The following is an 18041-nucleotide window of genomic DNA, read 5'->3' on the forward strand; positions in this document are numbered from 1 at the left end:
AAGAATTCATTCTGGTTTTTGTCAGCTCTAATGCTGCCAGAGTCTTTCTTTGTTCTGCAAGTTGAATAACTAAGGAGAGTTGAAGCAAAATACTCCAATTCTCTTCCACAATACATGTATGGAAAGAGAGGAGTTCTCTTTATTGAACAAATAAAGGTAGACCTACATCCTATACCCTCTCCGCATTAGTGAGCAGAGAATATACAGAAATTTCATTACTTCCTCTATCTGATGTCAAACTAGAGGAAGGTGGCTTACAGTTCCTGAACCCTCACTCATCAACAATCAGGAAAGAAAATCCCTTTGCTTGATTTCAGGAACAAATGTATAATTTTCTATTTTTTGATATGTGAATTTAAACTCAGCAGCGCAGATCCCTGACCTCTGCAATTCACTAGTTCTGAAAGCTGAACTAAATTGTAAGCAGGAAATACATTAAAATATATTCAGTACCAAATATTTATGCACAATAATATAGAATGACATTACAATTATTTTTAATATTTAACTGGAGAAAAGCTTTTGGTTATTAACATGCATATTCATCTTTCATGCTGCTGGAACTAACTTTTCTTTTTACTAACTACTTAGGTCGTTTACTAACTACCTAACATTACTACACTGTAGGAAAGCGAGGGACTTGCAAAAGTATTTCAGTTCTTCAGTGAACCATAAAGTACACGAGGCTTTCATTGTTGGAATGAACTAAAGAATCACATGCTTGTAGTTTCCATAGCAAATGAAAAACTGGAAGTTAAATTCTCAACAGAGTCAGGACTTTCAGAATCACAACTTAAAAAGGAACACAGCAGTCATAGACTTACCAGGTAAAAAGAAAGAAGAGGCTGAGAATGCTACATATAATCCTCACTCCACTCAGTAGCAGCACCTGGCACAATACCAATTCTTTTTCACATGACAAGAAAGTGTATCACTTTGCAGCTATATTCATTTTTTGGGTACAAAGGAAGCCAGAGAAGACCCTCTGTGCCAGCCTACTTTCTTTGAGTACTGTGAGCAGTCTGCTAATTATACCTGCAATACATTCTGATTGGAAAATTTAAATCGTAGATATACAGGCAAAAAAATTAGGTCATTTTGCATCCTGGGATAAAAAGTAATCCTGAAAAATACTGAAGTTTAACTTTTAATGAGTTAATTTCTCCTAAGTCCTTTTCCCTGGTCAGTATGTCAGTCATCATGAAGAATGCGGTATTCTGGTATCCCATCAAGTTCCCAATAATGAACATCTGGGAGGTACTGTTCATCTGTTTCCATACATCGAGGGCAGAACTATTTTTTCTATACGCAGATAAGAAGCAGCAGGAGTGGCAGGAAAAACACACTGCTTTTTGAGTTAACAGACAAAATGCTTACATAAGGAAACTAGCTACTTTGCCTTGTTATCACTCACCACTGACCCTATGGAAGTTTGAAAGAAGCTAATGTTGACAGATTACTTTTAGTATGAATATTCCTGTGCATGCTTCACTGAAAAAAAAATAAATCTTTCACATAGAAATATTTATACTGAAAAATACATTGGAAATAAAAGGCAACACAAAATATAATCCAAATGAAATATTAATGGTAAAATGATGATGATATGTTACGGTTTTATGCATTAATGCTACGTCATACTGCTGTACCAGCCAATGCCAGCTCATGCTGCTTAGCAAATCTCAATATTTTTGTGACTAATACACAAATTACGATTAACTTAAACTATGATTCTAGGCTTTCACCTTTTTCATACTGAAGTGAAACTGGGAATACAAAACTATGAAAAATCCCTTCTTCCATTAGCTATAACCCGTGATAATTCCCCTCTTGCTTTGTATACTGCAAGCAGTGGAACAATTCATTACTTGTTCATTCCCAAAGTAGCAATTTGACTACCTTAAATTACTTTAATATGAGAAAAACGGATCTAAAGGTAGTCCAATTTTTAATATGTGTTCCCAATTCAAAATTCACCTGGTACTGATTACAGGAACGCATGAAAAAGATATTTTAATCTTAAGTTTTGAAAGAGGCAAAAATCTGTTTTCTAGATTTTATAATCCTACCTTTTTCAAGTGAAAATCCCTCTGAGGAACTGAATTTATCTTTCAGAACATCCAGAGATGCTTGGTGTTCCACACCATAACCTGAATAACCACTCTTTAAATATTCCTCTCTCTAATTTTACCTCTTCTAAGTGGGACAATATATCTTCTTCATAGAGTATTCCCGACTCTATTCCTGAACAAGATCCATTCTTATTCCCTAACTTGATCTTTCAAAATATTTTTTAGGATGTTGCGTATAGCAGTATGACTACAACCCACTGTGCAGAGCAACTGAAAATGTTAAACTTTGCAGACGACTGCTACAGTGCAGTCACTTTTATGAAGACAAGGCTTATTCACCTGCTGAAGTTGTGCTTTTGAGACGCGAATGACAGGGGGGAACTTGCTGCCACAGGGAATGACAGGAAGCTGCCTATGACCAGTTGAGCGGGAGGAAGAGGAGTGGCTCTCAGCTGATTGACTCCTTGGTAAACCAGCCTCTTTCAGAGGGTCCGGGTGGATGGATAGATAGGCTATAGGGCTCATGGTGCGGAGGATGGGACTTGAAATTCTTGGAGTGGAGAAATGCAGCATATGAGATGAGTTGAGCTGTGAGAACAACATGGCAGGGAAGAAAATAAGGTTTAAAAAAAAAATCAATATTTTAGTAATTCTTGTTTATGTCTTGCCTATATGCATTTTCTTAGAAGACCATATTCACAACTCCCTCACAGCCCAAAAAGTGGAAATCTAAGAGGTATCTTATGTCTAATCTCCATATTTTCCACCAATTTTTAAAAATCCAGTATCAAAATCAAAAGGGAGCATCTTTTCCTTTAGCTGGCTCCTACCTTCAGCCAGTCAGTCAGTAACAATCAAGGGCAAATTTAATAAACCAACACAGTCTGTTCCAAGGACATTGCATACACAAACTAGTTGATTGTTGACTGGTCCTTGCAACTGCTTAACACACCCGTGCAACAGCATTGTTTTCTAAGATGACTACATTTTTAGCATACAGATCCATTACAGGCTTTACAAATGTGACTGTACAGCTACGGCTATAGCAGCGTATATTAAGAACCACAGCTGACAGGATTAATCAGTAAGATTAGTACTAAACAATTTTGATGAAAGTTCCCAAATATGGAACTAGAAGGATACACTGATCTGCAGAATCCATGAACAATTGCTTCATCTTGAACTACATCACTCAAGCATTTAGAAAAGAGCAAGAAAAAAAAACCAAACCAGGAACTGTGAAGTCAAAGTGTTCCAAACTAATAATTTTAGAGAAAGTACATTTTCAAATTGGTTACTGATGATTCTAATAAACCTATAGCTTTGACATACCACTCTGAAATCAACTGATTCTTCTTTGCAAGACCTGAATAAATATCTGATGGTGACAGATCTAAATACTTGTAAATGACATTGCTATATACAGTCTGCAATTCTTTGTTCTAAGTAAATTTAGACAAAACCATGAAGAGCAGAGATATGGAAACTCGTTGCAAGCTTCATGAAGGTGACTTTCTGTTTCCTACCATGTATTTGCAATTCTAACCTGTATTCCCTGTAAACAGAAAGCACCTATTAAGCATTTTGGTTTCCAAGGAAAAGGTATTTTCAATTGTGTCAATGCTAAAGCTTCGGTTCCCAGCAACTGAGGATAGAAGGTACACAAAAATTAAACAACTTAGAAAAAAAAGGAAATTTAAAGGCAGGTTTTTGATAAAATGTAATAGTACCTCAATGCACAAAATGCTAATTTCAGCAATATATCTAAATAATAAAAATAAATAGATTTACACAGTCAAACCTCTTCTATAACTACGCACATATATATGTATGATATTAGGTTGTCAGCCAAGTGTGACCAGAGCAAACTGTTGTTTAATTTAAACTCAAGACGAAAATGGAATTAGCTGTTACATATTCAATTAATTCAACTCCATTATTATTTCTTTGCTGAGACATCTGCTTGACAAATATATGTTGCAGAGTTTTGTGCATGCACTGTATGGACATCACTGCAATCCAGTACAAACACAGTAAATTAATGAAGCCATGGTTCAACAACAGAGCAAGTCCTGCTTTAGGTTCTTAGTACAAGATCAAGGAAAAGAAAACTACAGCTGTGTGATGCAAAGTGCTGCTCCAGTATAAATTCACCATTAATCTAGATCAGTTCAAATTCTTTTGACATATTAACTTCATACCAACAGATATTACAGCAAATCAGGTACTGCCTGTCCTCCTGCAGCCAAAGTTATCATAAAGCCATTATGAAAGCATAAAATCAGTATATATACCCTACCATGCTCTCAGTAGTTCAACAGAAACTGACCCAGATCAAACTGGTTTTTGCTGGTAGCACACAGATTCTGTATTGCAACTGGAAGACCATGACTGATAACATGAAAATTAGCTCCCTTACCTGCAGGTTTTTTTTCATAATAGATAGCATAATTTGCTGTAATTTTTTATGCCTGAAACTTGCTCATCCCCAAGGAAATAACTTCCACATTTTTCTCTGTTATTTTTTGAGTTCAGGTTTCCTTCCTGAACTGGTACAACATTACATTCTTATTAGAATGCTGATGCTGTGTGAAACAGGTAAGAAATTATAATATCATCAATTACAGGAAGTCCATGTACACACATAATTTCAGGAAGAACATTTATCTACAAATGGAAGGACTGCAAACCAGCCGTTTCTTTCCTTCAGAAGAAAATAAAATTATGGGTGAGTATATGAACCTTTAGTTTTTCATACCAAAACATCCTTTCTACTACTTGCTACTTAAATAGTGAGCAATAAAGCCCTGAAAGAAATAAAGAATAAAGAGGAATCGTCAAAGTAAAAACGAAAAATAAAAAAATACATAAAACAGGAAAACTGTTTTATTCATTCACCATTGAAGTAACTGCTTGCATATTTAACAAACCTATCAAAAAAAGCTCAAAGAACATAATTCATCATACTTTCTCCTAAGTGATACTGCAGTAGGTCACTAGAAATCCATATGGGAGGTATGTTCATAAGCATGATGACCATGAATGCTGACATGTCCTAGAGTTTCAAGCCATTTGACATAAGTAAACTGTTTCAGAAATTATATGAAGCTATCATACTACTATAATTTCAACATCTATTTTTAACCTCTTTCAGTAACACTTAAGTCATTTGATTTATGGTTCTAAACTCACATTTTTGGATCCAAGCCTCTCTTCGTAACTGGCGCAATATAGTTAAATGAGTAGAAAAGTAAAATATGACCCTTTGCCCATTATTTGTATTGCCAGGAAGGCACTACCTAGATAAAATTACTAAAGAACAAGAACATCTGATCTACAAACAAGGATCACATTCAAAGAACAGTTTCGGGTGGGTAAATGCTTTGAGGAAGAAGGAAAAGGACTACATCAACCAGTTCTCTAATGAAACTACTGTATGAACACGAACATGAACACACACACACACACAGAGACACACACACACACACAGACACACACACACAAACACAGACACACACACAGACACACACAGACATAGACACACACAGACACACACACAGACACACAGACAGACAGACAGACACACACACACACACACACACACACACACACACAGAGACACACACAGACACAGACACACTGTGTCTCCCTGTGAAGTGACTAGGACACTCACCTATAAGAACAGCTAGGTTCACCCACCTCAGCGAATATTTAAGTATCTTTTATGAAGTGGAATGCCATCAACGAAGGACAGAAAAAACAACTCACTCCCAAGTATTGTCCTGGGCTTTGTTTGTCTTTCAAGGGCTAATGAAGTAGATGGAAGACTACCACAAATTGCCATCACAGTTGGAACAGACACACTGCATCGACATACTCTGTTACCAGTTTCTAAATCAGACAAATAATTTCTATTTTCTCTATTCCCAATTCAGTTCATATTTTCAGTTCCACATGATTCACCTCCAAAACAGCAAGTTCCTTCCTGCCATTCATCTTGCCCTCATAGCACTATTTACCCGTCCAGGATAGTATAAACCATACTCATTTCACCCATTTTTGAGGTCATGACAAATATAATCTCACACCAGGGTCTACATCAATCGGTATTTCTCCCAATACGTCTTATAATTAATTGACCTTGTCTGCAACTATTTCTGCTCCCTGCTCAGAAGCTTCTTTGCTTCCAGCTAAAGATATTGTCCATTATTTGCACTGCAGTACATGATATTTATACTACCAACTCTACTCTCAGGTTAAAGTAAAACAGCTATTTCCCCCAAAAGAGCCAAATTTGTATAAAGTGAGATAGTGCATTTGCATACAAAATTGCAAGCTTTTTTTTAATAGCTTACAAGATAATGACACCTGATAATTAGTATTTTGTACAGGACTATGTGTTGCTCTTTCTTGTCTGTTTTACTAAAACTAACGTTAAAATACAAAAAAATGAACAACTGAAAACAACTGAGCAATTTAAATTAATTTTTCACCTTTACAAGTTTCTAACCCATCAAAAACTTTCATGCAACTAATATTTCAACCCAAATCTCAAAAAGTTTTCTGTTGTTTAACACAGTTCTGTATGTTGAATCATGCAAAATGAATCTTCTATAAAGTACATAATTCCGAAATTATGATACCTAAATATAATCTTGTGTGAAAGATGCAATCTTGCATTTTCCCATGAGAACCTAGGTGTATTTGAAATTCTACTGTACAGCTATAGTTAATTACATCGAGTAGTTCATTTTCACCTAAGGGATATTCCACACCTTATAATACATGCATGGTTGTTGACAAGTTTCTTTTTCTAATGAGCTGGCTGTAACTTTCACAAAAAGTAGTGGTAAGTGAGGGAGAAGTACAGCCAGGTTTCCTGGCTCAAAGGAGCTTGAAATAATTGTCCTTTATATCATAGATGACACAATATCTACTGAGAAAAGGGGAGAAATAAAACCAGGAGCTGATTCCCAATCACTTAACCACTAATCTCACTTTCTCCTTAAGTAAAGCCAGAGCAGTCATTGTTTAGAATCAGTGACAGAGGAGGAAAAAAAGTAAATGTTCAGAAACTGTTCAAATGCGAATTCTTTAGAAAAGATGGAGAAACACAAAAAGAAGAGAATGCAATGGAAGCAAAGTAATCTGTCTTCATGAAGAGAAAACTCTGGGAGCAAAGCAGTAGTTGGAAAATTATCTTGGAAATGAAAAGTAGCAACAATTTATAAAAGCCAACAAGTTGTTTGTATAACAACCATTAGAAATTCCAGAAGATACAGGAAGAAACAAAGGAATTCCAAAAGAAAACACTACAGCAATGACGGTGAGAGCAAGTAACTCTGTTTCTTTAATTTCAGCGATTCCTGAAACACTTGAAACATTGTAGCACATTATTTTACATATTCATTGTAATTTTATGTTTATTTATTGCAAATCTAACCAATATATATTTGCATATCTATCTCTTACTGATTAGGAATCACTGCATAAGGACCTTTTATATATATATAAAAATTTTATTTTCTTTAATTGAGGCCAGTTGTGTGGATCATACCTGCAGAACTAATAGCCACTTCCACGGGAGAATGTAAACACTCATACAACAGAACATAGGAGATCATTCCTCAAGAACAACTCCCATATCTGTTGAAACTAGGAATTTCTGCTACATTATTGTATTTTAGTCACTGCATTTTCCCTTACTATCTAATCATATAATTCCAAATAAAGAGAACTTCAATAAAACAGCGACCATTTCTCTTACCGGAGTGAGTGCTCCTTCTGCTTGAGCTTCCATAGGACTTGTAGGCGTGGCTGCAAGAAGCTGTCCAGCAGCTCCGGACAGAAGTTCCAATTTATCTGTAAGCTGTTCGGAAGCAGCAGGATGACACTCCATGGTTAGAACAAACTCCAGCCCTGAGGTTTGGTTCTTGGCATGGACACTGTTTCCTGCCTTGCTACCCTGTCTGGGCTGGTCTTCTGGAGGGGACTCCTCTAGAACTTGTAGCACCTCCGGCTCTTCATCTGAGGGACTTCCAGTCGTTTTGTGCCCTAAAGCCTCATTTGTCCTGAAGTCCTGCAAGTCCCGTTCCTTATCTATTATCACCCATTCTTTTGAGTCAACCTCCTGCCTGCAGGAACTGAAGTTGACAGCTACAAATCCATTGCTAATAACCCCATCAACATGTTCTGGAGAACCAGCTGACACAGGCTTTGACGCATCTGGAAGATATTCTTCATCATAGTGCCAAACATGGTCCATGCGGGCAGGAACAGGAGCAGGAATGGGTGTTTTCTGAGAAAGAGGAGGAACAGCAGCAACAGGAGTCTCTGCCGCAACATTTAAGTCTTTCTGCATCTTCTCCAAACTTAAGAAAAGAAGTTAATAACTGAATTAGTTACAAATTAACTAAATAATGTAAGCTACATTTGAGTTTTTTCAGTAGAGGAAAACTAGATTTATATAAAAATTCATTGTCGTATTGTAGAACAATCTATAGTGGTTGAAAGATCCACAATTTGAGACAAATAACTCTGATGTCAAATAAAAATGGGTGGATGGTCTTAGAAATTTGCACATATTGTAAGTGTAATTGTAATGTATCATATTGTATTGTAAATGTAATTACCAGAAGGGATAATAGTGAGTGGATACCAAGTTAGTGGTGAGGCTAGCACCAGATGTGCACTGTACTTAATTTATGCTACAAAGCAGAGACTCAAAGCAGAATAGAAGAAACAGATGCCTCCAGCAGCAGTTAGTGGATGATTTCAAGAAGGTTATTGATTGTTTTGACTTATTCCTTATTTATGCTTTGCATAACTTGCTTCATCAAACAAATTAAAATTCCTAACCCCTCTATGATGTATTTACAAGGATTTTGCCACTGTCAACATCTCAGCTGTCTTCTACTGTTTCCCAATCAGCCTCTGCCTTTCAGTCAGATTTCACTGTGTCCTTCTCCTCTTATTCTTTCTACACATAGGAAAATTAATTGAATCAGTTCTCATACATCTGTCTCTACCTTCAAATTCCATTTTAAGACCTCTGTCTTCTATCAAGATTTTTTTATGTTGGTGCAACACCTTTGGGCATAGCTAAACCTGCTGCATGCAGGTAGATTTCTAACTTTACTTCGTGACTCCACATCTTGTAAACTGTCATTTTCATGTCATAGAATCTAATCCCATGTGACCTCTATCAAGGATCTGATGTCATCGTTCTTATTAGGATGAGTTGTACTGACTGTCAAGAGTATCGCACTGAAGAAAAAGGTAATAAACATCAGGGTTACACCACTAGGTTTTGAAATAAAAAATTCTCAAGTGTGGAAGCCTGACTTTAACTGTATACTAGCACTAATCTTTTTTTTTAAGAAGCTGCCAAGTGGTGAAATCCATTAATCAAGCAATATTATGAACATAGTAAATACTTTCCTGTGGCTTGCTTAAGCATAACTCAGCTGCTCCATTCCTGGTTTTCACATGGCAGAGGGAAGACGATGGTATCTTAACTACATATCCTGGACAGATCTAAGCATAAGAATAAAATAATTTCTTTACCAGGTCTCAAGAAATTTATCAGTGTCTGGCTTTGACTCCAACGTCAGACGCTTCTCCAGTTCAAAGCTGTGAATTGAACGTAACTTTCGCACCAGTGGAACATCTCTGTCTAGCTGGGTGGTCTCTGAGCGAACACGGATCGGAGAACCAAGACTTGGTGCATTAAGCATTCCATTCACTGGCCCATGGCTGTTTTCTTCCTCTGTGGCAGCCTGTGCAAAAAGTAAAGTAAAAACATAACCTACTAGGAGCAGCAAAACAGGGGAAGACAAGGTACTACATGGTGAATACCATCCAGGTTTTTAGCCTGTGATAAGTCAATTTGTGTTTGGAATGGTCCTTAAGTTCATGCCATAGTTGAGGTAGTTTACATATGCCCTTCAGCACACACCTACAACAGACAAAATACTAGCAATATACTAGTTCTGGGTAGGTCTGAGAACAGGAGTCTCGAAAACTCAGTAATACACTTAAATATACTCTGATATTTCACATCCATCTCTGAAATTTTCTTTAATAATATTCTGAAACCCAGCACTTGGTAGCATGTTCAGTCTGTTTTACAGTCAAGTGCTCTTATTAAACAGAAGTTAGCTTCCAAGCTGTCTTTATGATTCTCTGGAGCATACAACACTGTTAGACACTAAATCTAGATATTGCTGTGACTTAGAACTCTGTTTTAATCCAACCGCCTTCCATCTTGCATGGACATGATTTAGAGCTGGGAAATCATGATCATCCTTAGTTTCAACAGGTATAGCTAATAGAAATTGCCTTTGTTTAAACCAGGACTATCTCCTTTCTCCCTCTTTGGTAAAAAACAAATAAGCACATTGGAAAATAGGCACCATGCCTTATTCTTTCCCACAATACTCTTTTTTCTAGTTAACAAGATGTAACAGCCTCAAAACTAGACTCTCCTAGCTAAAGAACATTTCAATACCAGATCCCTTTTCATGTTCAAAACATTTTTGTATCAAGAAATAGGGCTACATGTGTCCAAGCATGAAATGCTGTGATTGTGAGCAAGGGAGACAGGAACCACTTTCAAAAATAAGCAACGTGCTCTTCCAAAGACTAGCCCATGAACCTCGTTCGATCAGTTCAAAGGTATCATATCTTATGGAGACAACAAACACCAAGTGAATTACCAAGTGAATGCCAATCACACTGCCAATTCATCAATTGAACTTTGAACTGTTTTTCTTATATTCTATTGAATATAGTATCTAACTTCTTCATATGCAAGATGCATAAAATTTGCTTTGGGTTCATTCAGTGAGCAAGAATAAAAAACATCTGAAGAACATGAGTAAACTACAAAGAATCTCAAATTATCAGCAATCTGCTATTCATCACAAAGACCTGACAAAGTGACACAAGGCCCAAAAGCTTGCCTGCTTGTTCCAGTATATAAATCACTCAAATAAAATGTGTTAGCTCTTTGTTAGACCATTCTGGCTGATCTATATTAGTACAACTGCATTATTAATTATATCTTATGTGCATTACGAGGACAGAAAACTGTTCAAAGATGGTCTCCACAACGCAGATTTGTAAGTACCTTACAGATCCCTAGTTTTATTTTGTTTCTGTTTGCATCCATTTCTTCCCAAACGTCTTTTTCCTGAGGACGCTGATGCCCAGGGGATCCAGGCAGTTTCTCTGGTGAGACACCAACTGGAATACCATTATCTCCATCACTGAGCTGTTCATCAGGAAACACTTCATCTGTGTTTTCTCGCAGCAAATCTCCTGGGATAGGAGTGGCATTGGCAATTCTACAAAAGTAGTTAAAAAAAAAATCAGAAAGGTAAAAATGTTGAGACTCTAATGAATCTTGAAATTATTTTCTACTCTAAATTATTTGCTACTCTATTAAAAGAAACAAACAAACAAAAAATTACAAGCAAAAACATGCTTCTGTAGAAAACTAACATAAAAAACCCTACTTCTTGGCTTTCACAATTTATGTTGCTTTAATTTAGGCATATAACAAAAGGTATAAACAAAAAAATAATAACTTAAAAGCTGTTTTTTTGAATGCTTTCAAAGCAACTTCTGAGAAAATTTGTTAGAGATAATGTCCAGGATCAACTTCGCTCCTGACTCTTCTACACATGTTTTTCTATTCAAAAAAATTAATGGCAACTTTCATAATATAGTTTCCTTTTCCTCAAAATTTGGTAGAATAAAAAAACATACTCTGTGAGGAAGAGAGATCACTCAGCAAACTAAATGCAGTTTTCACCACTATTCTTACCAAAGTGCTATTCTGGTCCAATTATTGATAATCAATCAATAAGCATAACATGAACAACACATTACATTTTAATTAAAGTTCTGTAGTCTCATTGACTTGGGGCTAAATAGGGCTAAGGCTTAGTTCAGTATCTGAAACCGAAGCAATGCTATTCCTAAAAAGTGAATGGTCAGAAGGTTAATTAAAAATCATTCCTTTACAGTCATCAAAATTGTCAACTGCAGCAAAGACTACCAGTAACTCCAGTGTGATGCTTAGTGTGATAATGGGACTGAATCATATGCAAAATGTCCGTCAACCTCAGTGGGTTCAATAGTGCACACCATACACCTGTGTAATATTAACACCAGTTAGTGTTTTGACTGGCATTTATTTTAACACTTTTTTACATTACCTTGAAATACTGGGAAATGAATACATTCTACATGAAATTCTGGCATTTTTCAGCCTCACTACAGTGTCAAAACTCCCACATCACAACCTTCATGATCCTTAGACAAACAGTTGAGCTACTCAAGGCCTAGACCAGGCACAAAGTCTTCCATCTCACCCATAAACATCTCTTACATTCTCCAGTCCCCTGAGATGAGTATGGGTATTATTAAACATCACATTCCGTCCAACTTACTTAATTACGGAAGGTCTCAAAGACCACACTAAATATCACTCTAAACCCAACCAAAAGCTATTTCCAAATTTCCTATAAAGATCCATTCGTTTTTCAGAATTATAAGGAAATTGCAGCTAGCATTTTAATCCAAGCTTACAGAAAACAATCTGTTTATTTCCAGGCAGTTGAACTCAGTATCAGTTTCACAAAATATGACTTCAGCAAAGGATGGACTAGCATATTTACATGCAATTTCCTGAGTTACTACTTTTTATTGCTATAAATTTAGGACTGCAGTGCTGATCTTTCAGGATAGTATAAACAGGAACCCTAAAAAGGGAAATACTTCCAATGTTCCCAAACCTCCATACCCCTATTTATTCAACATCCTGCAGAAAGGAACTGAGTTATGGAGATAATTTCCCTTTGGGACTCTGTAGCTGCTTTTCAGATGACCACAATGCGCATACATACCCAATTGCAGCCGGAGTAAGACGAGTGTGTAACTGAGGTGTGGTTGAAGTTGTTGTCGTTGTCAGAGAGCCGTCAGTTCCACTCTTCTCCCAGTCAAAAGGGTCACTTTCAATAACCCCAAATGTTTTCATGCTGTTGTCAAACACAGACATGAGAAGCTAAAAATGAAGAAAAAAGTTAATAAGCTTAATTTTTGTCTAAGAGACCAAGCAATTAAGAAACATCCTCCTGTAATACTTTAACATGTCTCCTCTTTAAGATTTTGACTGACAGTTTTCAAAAAAAAGGACACAGTTCTTTATATTAACCATTTCTCATTTTCCAAGGTTTCAAAGTCAAGATGAGCAAAATTCTGCTTTATTTTTTTTTACAAAAAAACCCACATCTGTGGTTTTATCAGTGAAGAGAGGCAAAGATACATCTACATGCTAATCCATACACATCTGTCTTAGAACCATGTATCATTTACTTTATCTAATGCTGATATTCATCCCACAGAAATGTCAGACTGGAAGCTTTCCACCCTCATTTTATGCTATGAAAAATCATCTAGAACAATTTGTGTCCACGACAGAGAAAGAAATTGCATCTACTTTCCTCTCGCTGTGAAAAAACTTTGTTTCATTCTAGTTACTGGTGGGAAGGCTGTGTCCGTATCACATCAGGTCTTACTCTGTAACAGTTCTAAAATTAGTCTCTGTTTTTTTTTTTCCCTAAAAGCTAAAACTCTAGTTTTCATTCTTTTTTTCCAGTCTAGGATGCTGAACATTTTTCTCTAGCCTCCTTTAAAAACACATACCCTTTGGCAACTTAAAATGGATAGAAGTTTGAATCCTTTTTCTTTCATAAAGTGGTCATATCCATTTTATCCCTACTCTTAAGAACCTTCAGTGTGCCATCTATCCCAGTCAGTTCTGGAACCCTAATGAACAAAGCCATAGTTCACTCTCTGTCCCATACTCACTCTCCTCTGTTCTCCTCTTCCTGTAAACTTTAAGCAGTATCTCTGAAGTAATTTTTAAGGTCAATCTCCTTTAAATCTTTTCTACAGTTTCTCCTACAATGCAAATACAAACTCAAAAGCTTAATGATGTCCCAAGGCTGAGGCAATGTGTGCATAAATACCTCAATAAAAGAAACATATCTGACATTGCCAAATCAAATGTGGATTCTGGGCCTGTGTCAAGGACTTTTTAGTCTGTATACTCTTCAAAGCAGGGATCTTGACCATCTACACTCTTGTTCAGTGCCTAACCATAAATACGAACAAAAAATGATACGTATTGAAGGCATGAATAGCATTGCTACAACAAATACTAGTTAAGAGAGACCAGAACTTAAATGGCCATGGAACGTAAAGCACTTCCTCACCACTAAATAAAACCACCCTGGTCTGGTCTGCAGCACACGAGCAAGACCATGTCAGAAGGCTCAGGCTGCAGCTACACAATTGCAAATGTTCCATGAGCATCCAGATGACTGTAAATTACTGGGCTGTCTCTATTGTGGAGAAACTCTGTCCTGGTATCACGTTAATGCCTGAGTGCATGTGCTGTGTTAGATACAAGTAGAACACAGAAAAAGGTTTTGCAAAAATATGCCTACGTATATGTTTTATCATTCAGGATATATAATGTAAATAAAACGTATTTACCAATCTACAATCAAGGTTTTTCTATGCAACATCAAAATTGCTGCAAGCGGTAATTTTTACCATACAAGAAAAAAAAAAATCTGATTCATCTTTATAACTAGGCACACAAGACACTTGAAACTTTCTTGATCATTTTACTCACTTAATTGTAAACTATAGGATAATATCCACGGAAATTTGTAATAGAAAAGGAAAAAAACCAAGGTATTTATTCTTCAGGAAAGCTGAACATCTTCTGTATTTGTAATAAAATTCTTTTTGCATTCAAATTTTTGCACAAAAATTGATTTTTTTTTAAATGTGCAGAAGAACATACCAGTACATTTAGAGAAATTTCCTTACTAACAGGAAATTAGTTATCTCTTGAGATTTTCAGTTCTTATCTTGAATCTTATATATCTTGATTTCTTTGGTACCCTGACAAAGTAAAGCACAGGAATCATTCTAATCAAAGCTAGAATTCCAGAATTGGTCAGAATGATTTATTTATTCAGTCAAACCAATTCAGCTTGCACACCAGCAGAAAACCATTCCTTCTGGATTTGCTGAGTTAGCGAGTTGAACAAACGCACAGAACAGACAGGTAGTGCAAGCAGGAAGCTGACAGGAACGTGTGTGTCTGGGAGCCAGAGGGAAGGCACATAGGGACAACTTGTCGTGGTGTGATGTTAGAACAGTTCAACTTCTCCCACAGTTTGTGAGACTGAAAAAACTCTCAGTCTCTCCCTCCCCACTTTTCCTGAACATTCCTGTGCTGGTTTCCACATACTGGTACAGAACAAAATTATGTCTTTGAGTTTTATTTATTGTTAACTCATGGTCAACACTGAGTAACTAAGACACATATTCAACAGCATATCCTCTCGGTGCCTATCACCTTATCACTAAGCTGAGGCTGTCAGTTTCAGCAGGCAATACTCTCTTAAACAAAGAAAAATTACTAGTTTTTTGGTGATCTCTATAGGCAACACTTCAGTCCTAAAAACCCACCATGGCTTCATGTTGTACTTTAGCCATAGATATTGTAGGTGCTCAGCTCCAGATTTTGGAAAACTGCCAGAATGACTATTACTGAGAAAACAACCTGATCAATTTAACTTATGGAGCATCCACTAGAGGCTACAATAGCAGGATAGCACCCAACCCTAACACAAGACTGATTGCAAAACAACTACAAATTGTTTTTAGAGACTTAACTGCCTTACTGCTCACAAAAGGAAAAAAAATGACATCTTTGAAACGCAAAGTTTCTGTGGCACTAGATGGTCACAGAAATAACTTTGTGGTGGCACAATCCATAATCACTACCAAGACTACACAATGAAATCAAAGGAAACTGAAGATGAAACAGCATAAAATTCTGCTATTTAAAAATCAGAAAGACAAAATAGCAAAAAAGTTTACCTGGTAATCAGGCTTTGTAAAGTAATCTAAATTTGAAATGTGATCCAGAAAGATGCTGAATTCTTGAGGAAGATGTTTTAACATAAGCCTGTGCTCGTACCTTTCTTTAATGGAGCCCACTTGCTCCTAGGAGTAAATAACACAACAAACATTAACATGCCTTCATTCTCTGATACAACACATACACCTTGTATCTTGCAGCCATTCAGTACACTACTGGCCAGAAAGATAGGTAAGTACATTACACTAAATAGTACTGAGGAAGGCCATTCTACATCAGACAGCAAGATAAGACATTTTGTCATTGCCCTCACTACACATGCAAAATAATGTACAAATTCCAAATTCAACATGAAAAGCCATCTAATTTTCTGCTGTGTTTGAATGCTGCCTGATATCCAGGACTGTCATTAGACACTCCAACCCTTTTAAAACGCATGTTTTAAAGATTTAAATGTCCTGTTGCATCATCTGAAGTTCAGTCACTTTCTGGTGTATATTTGGTCATCACAGTATATTGTGCAACATTAGTAAAACCTGTTTAGTGTAAGACGAGTATATCAAAACCAAGAAAGAGATGCTACCTAGATACCCATTGTCATCTAGCCATCATACCCAAAACCACATCAGGGAGTAACCTTGTTTCAATCTAATTTCAAAAGAAGTTGAAACAAGTATTAACAGGTTAATCAGACGTTGTTTCTGCGCATACCTCACCTATGATCTATGCCTAAATGCACTACTGCATACTGACTGATTCACTTTTGTTCAGCCAGCAAATACGAAATGCCCATTTTGCAAATAATCAAAATAGATAAGAAATGCTAAATGTGTGATAGGTGAAATAAAAAAGTATTCAAGTGAAAACAGGAAAATGAAATGTGGCGTATATACACTTACTTTTGCCTGTTAAAACATTCACAAACTAGAAGCACAATCCACTTCCTGCCTAGAACAGTTCATAAAACTTGATTGCTTTCTACCCCATGCCACTAGCAATGAGAACTAACACTAGAAAACACTGGAAAATGTAACGTTAAAATTAATGAACCAGTGATTCTTAGTGGAATCTTTATCACAGCATTCGCCTGCGATCCAGAAGTAAATCTCCCCCATGCTGTTTGGTTTCACTGCTAGGTTTACCTTATCTTTTATTTTTCTCCAAGGCAGTTGCCCAACCACAAATTCCACCAACATGTAGAACAGGGACCAGAGGTCATCATGCCGACCCATTTCCTATGAAAAAGAAGTATTATTCTAATGAATCTTACAAATACCTATAAGACAAAAGGGATGATAGATTCTTTACTGCTCTGGAGACTTGAATTATGATATATAAAAATTAATATAATCAACGCTGCAAAACTAGTTCATGTAATTAAATCTAGCAACTATTTTATGTAGAAACATATGAGTAAATTTCCATGGAAGATACAGAGAAACAAAACAGAAGCTGAAGTGTGTTAAAATTGCAGAAATCTATACTGGAAGAGCTGTTTATTCAGATTTCTTTAGTGTACGATGTTAAGACAACATACTGGACATTATTTATTTTATAAAACTCACTAACTTCATCTTTCTAATTTGATAACTTACAATACAATTGAACACCAAAAGTAACTATTGAAACCACTATTATTTCTACAAGAACTTTTTTACCCTTGACTACTGTATATTATCCTTTCCCAAAATTTATAAGTATTAATTTCTACATAATGAATACACACATAAGAATACAAAAAAAGGACATCAATAGCAACTGCATTAGTGACTGCTTTCAGCTATGTGAGATGGATATGATATAGATTGAGATACTCACTCTGTTTCTATGAGCATTGATAGATGCATATCGTACTGTTCCTCGAAAACCAGCGACAGCTCGTGGCTGTCGAAGAATAGAAAAAGAAAAAGACTCTCATTGTCAGAAATAAACCCTCTGACTGCCAGAAACAAACCCTACTTAACTTGGCACCTACGAAGTGAGTATGGTACCACAAC

General features: G+C 36.3%; 1 protein-coding gene across 7 annotated transcripts in view; it reads right to left on the bottom strand.

Moving 5' to 3' along the window:
- The window catches only part of TTBK2 (tau tubulin kinase 2), a 113033-nt gene that overhangs the window by 21502 nt on the left and 73490 nt on the right, over positions 1 to 18041 (bottom strand). For 4 of the 7 annotated variants that reach the window (XM_075426036.1, XM_075426030.1, XM_075426032.1 and 1 more), the window contains 8 exons: positions 17863 to 17928; positions 17187 to 17279; positions 16044 to 16169; positions 12986 to 13143; positions 11203 to 11419; positions 9639 to 9850; positions 7840 to 8443; positions 2412 to 2660 (listed from right to left, as the gene is read on the bottom strand). In XM_075426036.1, the coding sequence (XP_075282151.1) occupies positions 2412 to 2660; positions 7840 to 8443; positions 9639 to 9850; positions 11203 to 11419; positions 12986 to 13143; positions 16044 to 16169; positions 17187 to 17279; positions 17863 to 17928 (1725 nt within the window). The remainder of the gene's footprint in view (positions 1 to 2411; positions 2661 to 7839; positions 8444 to 9638; positions 9851 to 11202; positions 11420 to 12985; positions 13144 to 16043; positions 16170 to 17186; positions 17280 to 17862; positions 17929 to 18041) is intronic. The other 3 variants (XM_075426035.1, XM_075426034.1, XM_075426033.1) reach the window with 2 other exon arrangements.

This window comes from Opisthocomus hoazin, chromosome 7 (genome assembly GCF_030867145.1).
Source record: "Opisthocomus hoazin isolate bOpiHoa1 chromosome 7, bOpiHoa1.hap1, whole genome shotgun sequence".
NCBI classification, from domain to species: Eukaryota; Metazoa; Chordata; class Aves; order Opisthocomiformes; family Opisthocomidae; genus Opisthocomus; species Opisthocomus hoazin.